This window comes from Echiichthys vipera, assembly GCF_963691815.1.
Source record: "Echiichthys vipera genome assembly, chromosome: 16".
Taxonomy (NCBI): domain Eukaryota; kingdom Metazoa; phylum Chordata; class Actinopteri; order Perciformes; family Trachinidae; genus Echiichthys; species Echiichthys vipera.
In genome coordinates, this window is record NC_139841.1 from 20,150,521 (window position 1) to 20,161,843 (window position 11,323).

At 38.3% G+C, this 11,323-nt stretch overlaps 1 protein-coding gene across 1 annotated transcript; it reads left to right on the forward strand.

The window, feature by feature from the left end:
• The first annotated feature begins 1,861 nt into the window (after positions 1 to 1,861).
• On the forward strand, positions 1,862 to 9,595 carry rad23b (RAD23 homolog B, nucleotide excision repair protein). Its single transcript, XM_083929313.1, has 10 exons — positions 1,862 to 2,063; positions 3,910 to 3,991; positions 5,084 to 5,163; positions 5,948 to 6,129; positions 6,241 to 6,296; positions 7,125 to 7,252; positions 7,590 to 7,713; positions 7,823 to 7,950; positions 8,504 to 8,704; positions 8,928 to 9,595. The coding sequence occupies exons 1-10, from the start codon at positions 1,998 to 2,000 to the stop codon at positions 9,039 to 9,041; spliced, it is 1,161 nt and encodes a 386-aa protein (XP_083785439.1). The 5' UTR covers positions 1,862 to 1,997; the 3' UTR covers positions 9,042 to 9,595.
• The last annotated feature ends 1,728 nt before the right edge of the window (positions 9,596 to 11,323 follow it).

Genomic DNA, 11,323 nt, shown 5'->3' on the forward strand with positions numbered 1-11,323 from the left:
TTGTTGAAACTTGTGATAACAGCATAAGACACTAACTCAAATGCAGTACGGGTAGCAAGTTTATTCCACCAATGTCATTCTTAAGGATCCAAAGGTAAAATGCAAGACATGTTTTCATCACGTCAGTCAGTGATTCTTCAAACAGAAATTCAAATGAGCCAGGTAGTAATATTTGTTTGAGGGGTGGAGTTTTTGCTCTGTCTGCTTCATGCATTACTGTAGAGTGAGAGTGGGACTGGGGTGACCTTATATAGCCTGATGAATACATGTTGTAACATCATCCCAGTAGGGTAAATATAACTTATTATAATACCATGCACCTCGCATGAAGAAAATAAATGAGAATAAATGCTTTTTAGGAATTCAACGCATTAGGGGTTCTTTAGGGGTAATCAGGCTAATGGAAAAAAATAGTGTATGTTTAGTTGTAGTGTTGGAGGTATTTGTCTTTGTTTGAGTTGATGTGATACAGAGCAATTATATTGCATAGTGCATATATTCAAACTCTTTTTCACGAAAATATTTAAAAAGTCTCTTAATCAATCAATCGATAAATCTTAAACAAGTATTTTCCCGTTCATTTCCAGCACTTAAGTGTGTCAAGTTAATGGATTAAATTAATCAAATGAAATCAAAGCAATTCACTCAAGTACTGTAGCTTTATTTGAGTATTTCTGTTTTCTGTTACCACACTTTTTCACTCTACTACATTTATCAACACTTATGCTACTTACTTTGGAGATATAGCTTTTAAATAAAGAACATGTGATCCACTTACAAGATACTGTCAGTTGACAGGTCCCTATATTAAAATATAAACTATCCAACAGTTTATATAAAGCTGCTTATTGGCTTCACAATGACAGACTACAAAATTAAATGCTTCTTAATCATCAGTGATAGTATTTCAATAAAAGTACATATTCTAATACACTGTGCTTAAGAGTACTTTTACTCTTGAGGTCGCGGGGAAACAAGCGGCCGAAATGGGTTTTCTCCGGAGGGTGGCTTGAGTCTCCCTTAGAGAGAGGGTGAGAAGTTCAGCCATCCGTGAGGAACTCTGAGTAGAGTTGCTGCTCTTTGCGTTGAAAGGATCCAGTTAAGGTGGTTCGGGCATCTAGTAAGGATGCCCCCTGGGCGCCTCCCTAGGGAGGTGTTCCAGGCACGTCCAGCTGGGAGGAAGCCTCGGGGAAGACCCAGGACCAGGTGGAGAGATTATATCTCTACAATGGCCTGGGAACGCCTCAGAGTCCCCCAGTTAGAGCTGGTTAATGTGGCCCAGGAAAGGGAAGTTTGGGGTCCCCCGCTAAAGCTGCTGCCCCCGTGACCCGACCGCGGATAAGAGGCTTAAGATGAGATGAGATGAGTTTAAAGTTGTAGTACATTTTGCTGATAATTCTTCTACTTTTACTTTACTTTATTATGCAGGACTTTTCCTTGTACATTAGTATATTTATTTATTGAGACTAAAGGATATGCATATTATTTGCATTATATTTGTTTAATTTCTTCTCTTATATCTCTTCCTGTTGTTTAGCATACTTAGTCTTCTACTAACTCTGTCTATGTGTGTCTAAGTATGTCCTCTGTTTCTTAGTCTTTTAAACACCTAACCTGCCTACATTGGACTACAGATGGAAATTAGCCCCTGGGCTACAATCTGGCACATTTACATGTACTTTGTATATGTTCATTAATGTGCATTGTCCTGAAATAATAAAATAAATAAAATAAAAATAAAATAAAATATTTGATTGATATTTGACTATTTCTTGCACCAATGAAATGAAGCCGAGCACTGCAGTTCGCAGGCTGACCATCAGCGGCGCTGTAGCCGACATTTATCACGTAGAAGAAGAAAGGCGAGAAAGTCATGGCGGCTGACAGTTTGTAATGAGCCAACAAAAACAGACCAGATTCTTGCAAGTTCAATCTACACCGTTTAAAACAAGGTCCCGGGGATAAAAAAAAAAAAAAACCACAACCTCAACGACAAAATGCAGATCACTCTGAAAACCTTACAACAGCAGACGTTCAAAATCGACATCGATGAAGAGGAGACGGTGAGAGTTAAAAACCATGCATTTGTGAAGGGGGTGGAGTGGGAGATGGGTATGTCCTGGAACGGAGCATCTTAGTTTATGACCGTTTTAAATTAGGGGCCGGGGTCTGCGTAAACACGGCAGATATATTTTTAGATGGGCTAGTTGTTCGGGTAAATATGGCCTGTTTTTGTCGCGGTGCTCCAGACAGTTTAGCGTCATTTATTAAATACTGGTCAGGAAAGTAGTTTGTATGATCAGCATTTAGCCGTAGCCCACTCATGGTTTCAGATGGGGGGTCGTTAGCGTGTAGTGACACATTAACACGGTTCATTTTCAGAGGCTAACGCTACACAGGTGACTGTAGCAGTTAGCAATGCTGTTATTATAACTGTAGTTTTGTGTTCCACTAACGTTAAAACATTAAAGGTAACGTTAACTTGACGTTACGGCAAACTTAAGCTAAATTACATTAGTTGGTAAAAAACAAAACACGAATGCAGACGTTAACTTCAACCGATATTATAAATTAAAATAAATACAACTTTACACGTTGCATACAGAGGGCAGTTTAAACCGTTAACGCCAGATGTTCGTTAACGTTTACGTTCGATGAGTCACGTTACGTTAGCATGACGTAACGTAAGGCAAGTTTATTTGTGAATCATCTTTCAACAGACAGCTAATGAGTAATAATAATGTCTATATAATATATAGAGTAATCTAATATGTAAGATTGAAGAAGAAACTATTATGCATTTATTCTGGGAGTGTCAGTAAACTTTGGAGATCTGGGGGAAAAACAGCATTTTAACATTCAGTACAATCTTTTCATTCAATTAGAAGCAAAATATGTGATTATCTGCTATGAAAACAAAAACAAAACAATACAATGGATTGTCAATTTACTAATTCTACACGGAAAATGTCATATTCATAACACTAAATTTTCCAAATCTCCTTTCCCTGCAAAATTGAATTTCAACATTATTTTGAGTCTATCCAAATTGTTAACAATAAGAAATGTATTTATACCGCTGATATATAAAACATTTTTTTCAAGGAATTGTAATAATATAGACCACTTTTTAATTTTATTTCTTAGTATTTATGCTTCAATTATTGTTTCATTTTCTGCCCTTTTATTGTGTATTTATGTACTTTCTCCTCCTAAGTTTACTGATGTATGTCATTATAATTTTGTAAGATTTTATAAGATTGTAATCTCGATTGAAAGGAGAAATGACCGCCTTATTGTTAACATTTGTAGAACATTTCTGCATCGTACGTAAAGAACAAATATATATATATTGCCGTAAATTGAGCATTTTCAACAACATGGTAATTCAAAGTGCTTTGCATTAGAAAAAAAACACATAAAATGAGATTTATGTATAAAATAACATACGGCTAAAATAATTATGAAACATTTAAACCAACAATATCAAAGGAGTAAAAAGTTACAGTGCAGTAAATGGTTTTGTTGACTGAAAGGCAGCGGCGAGCAGAAAAGTCTTCAGTCTTGATTTAAAAGAAACAGAGTCGCAGCAGACCTGTAGTTTTCTGGAAGTTCTCTGAGGTGCATAAAAAGTCACTAAGCACTCACATTTAAACACAACTATGTTTTATGAACTCGGGCTAAGATATAAAACTTTTTTATGATACAGAACTGTAAGTGTGCAACACATCATGCCTATTCAACTACACTTTTATCAAGTACACTTTGGACTTTATTTTCTAACTCGTGCTATAGTTACGTTAGTGTAGGGCTAGCTTGTAGCGGGAGAAGCCGATATGTTTTATATTATTGTATTACTCTACAAGGATCAAGAAGCTACTCCTGATTTTTATTTTTATTTTTCCACAGGTAAAGACTTTAAAGGAGAAGATTGAGGAGGAGAAAGGAAAGGACCATTTTTCAGTGGGTGGGCTGAAGCTGATATATGCTGGTACGTTTTTAACCTTTCTTAAATCCTCACATTTCCTGATGAGAGTTTCTTACTGTCTTGATTTCTGAGTGATTAATGCTTCACTGGAGTACAAAACAGATGTTAAATAGTCCTCTAAAAAGCTGCCTTATGTTTATTTATTGTGTGATGCACGCTATTACACTGTTTAGTGATGTTAGTTACAGTTTGCCTTCATGCTACTGGTTTCTCCTGATGCATTCTGGGATCCATGTTTAACTTGACCGTGTTGTATTCTGTACAGTCACAGGGAATTGAATCCAACCAAAATGATGTAAACAAGGCTTAAACAGGATCAGGAAAACATGGTTTTTAGATTGAGTTTTTGTTGTTGTTCTCTGTTAACTCATTTAAACTTTAAATGGCCTTCATTGAGACAGAAGTTGCCCAACGCTTTGCTTTCCTCTCAGTCATGATGTGTCAAATTTGGATTCTTGGTAAATAAAACGTATGTAATTTTAAGTAAGAATCTGTTTCCACATATACTATAGCATGTGCATTGTTTTGCAAATATCCAAACACTGAATTTGTTTTACTTTTGCATTGAGAGACCCTCCAAATTAATACATTTTATATGTATTGTTTAGATCCCAGTAATGTTGTATAGATATAAAAATTCTGTGCTGTGGGGCTGGTTTACATCAGCTGAAGGCCTGCCGCGTCGTTTCTGTTTAGCAAGTAAAGCTGATGCATTAAAGCTGCAGAAAGGGCTGATTTAAACAGTTTTAATCTCCTGTTGCTCTCCTGCCGAAGAACACGTCGGCCTGTCAGAAAAATAAAAATATGAGCCAGATTACCGCAAAGGATGCAGCGTGGTTAAGCAAGGGTTTCATGACACTCATACCTTCATTTGTTTAAATAAGCGTCTCAGTTATGTCTTTAAAAAAAAGATAAATGTTTAATATGGGTAAAACAGGTAGTAAAAAGGATTATGGTCAGACTCAAAAATGAATTACACCACTGTACTATGTGTTTTAAAACAATCAATAAATTGTTACATCCCTGCATGTTGTTTCAGAGTTCATGCCTGGGAAAGCCAATAGAATCATGGTCCATTTTTCTGTATCTCCACAGGTAAAGTCCTCAGCGATGACTCAGCACTCAAAGAATACAAAATCAGTGAGAAGAATTTTGTGGTCGTCATGGTGACAAAGGTTTGTGAATTAGATATTGTTTCAGTAAATAGTAGGCATCGTTTGTTGAACAGATTTTTTTATGTAGAACAGCAAACCCTGAATGTTATAAGTATGAGCTCACGCTGAACTATGATTCGGTTTTGCAACCTTCTCTTTCCACCACCAACCACTTATGTGTGTGTCTGTGGGAGCTGTTGAACAGGCTCTTATGCTGCGCTACTTGAAGTAGTTCACAATGTGACTGCTGACCTGGACTGGGGTCAGTGTGGTCGACGCCTGACTCCTACAGATTCCTGTACATTGCAAGACAAGATTTTTTGTAGACATGTCTTGTTCAACACCAAACATGACATGTTGCTGTATTTCAAATAATAATTTGAGTATTGATTAGTAGTTGGGGATAGAGAGAAGCTGTCTTAATCCAGTTCACACTGTCCTGCTGTAACACTTTGTTTTCCATACAGCCCTATAATATTTCTGTACACATTTTAAAATCGTCATTAGGCTTTATATTCTTCATACAGAGCTCTCCGGGGGCCCCACATTGAATCAGCATCACCAAGTTTATTGAGGGCATTAAAAAATAATAAAATAAATATTGTATCTGTTGATGCAAATTCTTGAAAATGTTATTTGAGCAACCCTAATTGGGAAGCTAACTCGATATGCCACAGCAGTGATGGCCTTTATTAGTATCGACACTCCAAAGTAAATAGATTTTGATAACACTGACCCATTATGACTATCAAGTCATATCTGAAGAAATAACCTAATTTCTTGTATTTTTTAAATGGTCTCGCAGGCTAAAACAGCCTCTGCAGCCCCGCAGCCGTCACCTGCCACTTCAGCTCCCAGCACTGCAGCTCCCGCAGCTCCTCCCGCCTCATCGTCCAGCTCTGAAAGCACATCAGAGCGCGCCTCAACCGACGACAAACCAGAAGAGAGACAGTCTTCTTCTAGTGAACCAGCTTCCACCGCTGTCGGGTAAAGAGGGCTAGATGTTTGTGTTGAACTATCTAATGTGGTTTCAGGGCGTGTTCTTTTGAGAAGTGACGTGCAGATCGCGCCTCACCCAAGGTCTGTTTTCTCTTGCAGAAGCTCTGAGGCTTCAACAAACACAAACCTGATTGATGAGGCTGTTTCAAATCTAGGTAAGGCTGTATCTGCAAACAGAATTTGTCTATCAATATTGTATGGCATTTCATTGGTGGTACATGTGACAGAAATGTAATTGTGAATCTGATTTAAGAACTTTCACATTATACTTCACCTTTTGTTGGATAAGCTTTAAGCCGTAGCTTGTATGTAATAATTCTGTGGATCCAGGTGTGAATCGAGGTTATTGGTTTATTCTGGTGCTTCTTATTTTTTGTGGATATCCATGTCACGCTGATAAAGATGTATCTTAATCAATAAGCAGTCGGACACTGCGGCTCTGCCAAAACATAATCCCACACTTCCCTGTGGCCACATGCTCTCAGCTTTACAAATATTGCTTTGCTCCGAACAAACCCCGTGGGTCTTAATTATTATGACTTGTGTAGTCATCGATGTGAATTTCCAGCATTAGAGGCAGATTGTTTATTTTTACGGAGCACAGTTAAAACATTGATCTTCATGAACGCTAACTCCTTTGCTCCTTCCCACTATGCATTAAAGTTGTGCTCAACAGATTCATTGTTTACGGTGCTGTCATCATAGTAATGCATTTCAGTTGTGTTTTCTGTGACCTCAATTCAATTAAATTTTATTTATAATGTCCAATCATAACAAACGTTACCTCAGGATACTGTCCATACAGTAGGTCTAGACTACACTCTCAGCATGCTGATATTTTATGTCATTACATTCTTTGCCAGGTTAATAAATGTTTAAAGATTAGTATCCATCTGAAATGGCTTTAAATGTGGCCAATCATAGTGCTCTTCTTGACAAAACAAAAGTTGACCGACGTGACCTGTCTTTGTGCGTTTCTTCAGTGACAGGCCCATCATATGACGCCATGGTGAACGAGATTATGCTCATGGGCTACGAGAGGGAGCAGGTGGTAGCAGCTCTGAGAGCGAGCTTCAACAACCCAGACAGAGCTGTGGAGTACCTGCTCACAGTAAGAACAGTCTTTAGCCCAAGCAAATTGCTGGATTGGGACATAAGGCATGAAAGGTTATAGCTGTGTGTGGTTTAGGGTAATAGTAGAGCTTAGTATCCCGCCTCAGGATCTTGTACATGTGTTAATATGTACGTTTTGGTTTACTTGTCACTGTCATTCATGGCATGGGTATTCACATCTTTCACCCACAATATCCACTTCTAAAGTGTTGTTTCCTGATTAATCTTGTGTATGTAACACAAACTTTAAACTGACTTCAAGTAATCTTGAGTCTGAAAACGACACCCATATGCTTTTTGAAATGAATTGTTGTATTTCATCTCCTTATTTTCAGGGTATTCCTGGCAGAGATTCAGGACCTGATGCAGTAGTGCCTCCAGTGAGTGGAGTTCATACTGCACCTATAGGCGGTATCACCCTTCCCGCCAACACTGGCTCTTCACCAAGTGCAGGGGGAGGTAAGTGTCCAATACTATGCTGCATATTCCAGAAACCTCAGTGAGTAAAGTTTGTTTCTGTTATTATTATTCTGTGTCTGTCTTACTGACTAACATTTTATCCTTTCAGGCAACCCCCTGAGTTTCCTAAGAAATCAGCCCCAGTTCCACGTGATGCGACAGTTGATCCAGCAGAACGCCGCCCTGCTTCCTGCCCTGCTGCAGGAGATCGGCAGGGAAAACCCTGAGCTTCTGCAGGTGGGACGGGGGGCAATGACACAGTTCTGATGAGTTTGTGGTTTAAGCATTGCAGTCACAGTTCACTTACAGGGATACGCCGTCAATTTTACACATGAAGTTCCGTTTACATCATAAGGAGCAGCCTTTGAAAACGGTTGTATAATGTCCTCTGTGGCTCTGGAGGGAGCTGTCTCAAGTCTGAAAAATATGACTGACTGACTAAATCTGAAATTTTAACAAGCCTGCCCTGCGTTACAAACTGGATGTATGAGGCAAGCCATCTAATGAAAGACTATTAAATTGTATTGTGGAATGGTGAGAATTGTAAGATCCAGTGTTTTTGAGTTTGACCCATGCCAGAGACTAAAAGTCTGGATTTTCTGTCTCTTTAGAGTTTCCCAGATGTATTGAAAAAATCCTTGCAAATGTACGGTATGACTGGCAATTCTTGTTTTTAGTTTTTTTAAATAATCCTTTGCTCCACTGGCTCCAGAGTTACAAATGCAAAGCAGCCGTGAACAGACTCTATGCCTCCACAGTCCGTGCCTTGACTGTTCAATTACCACCACAGGAGATTAGCAGCCACCAAGAGCAGTTCATCCAGATGCTGAATGAACCAAATCCAGAGGCAGTGCCAGCAGGTGGAGGTGGAGGTGGAGGAGGAGGAGCAGGAGGAGCAGGGGGGGCAGGCGGGATGGCAGGTGATACAGCCGGCGGGAGTCACATGAGCTACATCCAGGTTACGCCACTGGAGAAAGAGGCCATTGAGAGGGTAAGGAGGCGCACAACACTGCCAACAACCTACTTGGTCCGAAGTTCAGTACTGTGTCACTAGAAGTGCTGGAATATGATGCACAACTCTGATGATGTTACCACCATTTCTTATCTCTCACGTACAGTACAAGAGACTGTTCGACACGAAGCACAAATTATCATTTGCTTATGATAATTTGTATTGTTTAGCTAATTTGCAACTCTTCTTTCTCTAATTCCAGCTAAAAGCTTTAGGATTTCCAGAGGGACTCGTTATACAAGCCTACTTTGCTTGTGAGAAGAACGAGAACTTGGCCGCCAACTTCCTTTTACAACAGAACTTTGACGATGATTAAAGCGTCATTTCAACTTTATTTTTTCCTATTTCTTCCTCTACTTTTTGATTGCTAAATATATATGTAAAACAAGCCTTTTACATTTCAAAAAAGTTTTATTCACCACTTCCACCTTTCTTTATGACACTGGATCATTATCAGCTGGTGTACATGGACAGGCTGTTGTTTGTGATCAGTTTGAAATGGAGGAACAATTAAAGTACAATAACTTTGCATCAGAAATCACCTGTGTGCTATTGATTTTCTTTTTAATACTTACGTTTAGTATGGTTTGCAGAATGTGTCCCATTATAAATGAGGCTTGTTTAGATCCGACAATATTCATGCGCTCTTATTGTCCTGTTTTTTAAGTTGACAATGAAGATTTGAAAAATTAAAGCTGTGCACAACAAGCAACATGTATGGCACTGGTTCTTGTTAATTCTTTAACATTCATCATCTGCATGTAAATCAACAGGGGTGTGGGAAAGAGCTTTGAAAAGAAATCTGAACTGCAATGCATATGTGAAGGCATTTTAACATGTATATAGTTTACATGCATGTGGTAGGGTTTAGTTGCAACGACATGTCATTTTTACAGAAAAATAAAGTTTCCAACTGCCTATTCTGCTGTGTTTACAGTGTGTGACTGTAGAAATCTAAAGTACTCGAGTAACTTCAATACACTTTTGTGGTAAATTGTTTACAGTCGTTATTTGACCCAATTTATTAGTTACGTTTTGGCATTTTTCAGAGAAAATCCAATAATTCTATCAACCAGACCCCTGAAAAAAAGCAGTGTTGCCTGATAAACCACATACCCTGAATTATAGGGCAAGGAAAAATGCAAACGACATATGTTGCCATGAATACTAAACTGTGACCACGATCAATTCATTAACACAAACATGTAATTTACTAACACAAAAAAGTGTTACACTACTCTCAAAGACTACAGCTTATAATTCATCTTCATGTGCACTTTGGTCGTCAAACCCTAAAAGGGACTTCCCACAATACTCTATTCAGGAACAAGAGTTGAATGACGAGAGCCCTGAGTGTGCTTACAACTGAATGAACCTATAGGGGGCAACAAAGACCACAGCATGTAAGTCAACACAGACAAGTTTTAGTTAGCAGTCTGAAGATGTGACCTGTATACCACAAAGTGAGAGAATATCAGGTGTGCTTTTATCTTTTACTGCGTAGGGAGTAAATGTAACAGCATAAACCTCGTATTAATAAGTAGTTCAAGTACATTGGTGCTATAATTTCACTTCTTTTACCGGGCAAATTTAAACAAATACATACTTTAAGACTTCATTGCCATTTTTATGAATACAAATGTTTCACATCAGGCATCAGCTCTTATGTTTAAAACCATTTGTCACTATCCATAGAATGTCTTTTTTCTCTTTTAAGTTGCTTGTTTGTACTATTCATGACTTTTTAGACGTGTTTTGTGAGGTTTTGTGCTGCCATAATGTACAGTAGAATTCTAATTTTTAAATGAGTGCATAACTGATTATTTGGGGATCAAACCTTCTCAGTTAGGATTCATCCATAAGAACGTTTAAAGCATTACTTATAAAGAAGTGGCATCTTATGCTTACATGATTCACTATATTAATTACTACATGGCTTATATTTATAGACAAGTATACAGATACTTGTGAGAGAAACATTTCTTTTAACACATTAAAGCACATGCAATTATTAGTGTTAAATTAATGTTACATGGGGTTCATTTCAGCACAGCAGGGTTCATTTATTATTGCATGTATCTAATTTCATATTATTGTCATTCATGTAACTTTTTTGTGGGAAAAAATGCATGCTGGATACATTGCATATAGATGCACAATCATATTGCAGAGACACATACAGTATAAGTCATTGTAGCGTCGTTACAGGTTTTAATCACATGGTGCACCTGAGAGCTTCAGCTCCAGCACACAGGGGCAGTCAGATTTGGTGTCACCCTTGAATGTCAGCCAGTAACTCGGTTGTCCTCCCCATTCTTCCCACTGACAGGTGGAAAGAGAAACCCATGGAAACAGGTCATTGTAGGAGTGCATTTTCTTTGAGAATCTTTTTAATGGCAACATTGTGTTTGTATGCCCCGCGGTGATATCACTATTAACAAGGGGGGATATTGTGTGTGGGCTGACTATGAGCTATTGCTGCCATTTAAATGTGTGTCTCCGTTACATCACCGTGGAACCTATGGTGTTTTCTTGTTTTGTTTTCAATGAGATAATCACGTAGATAAAGTACAAGTATAAAAGTCTTTGTTGTTTTCT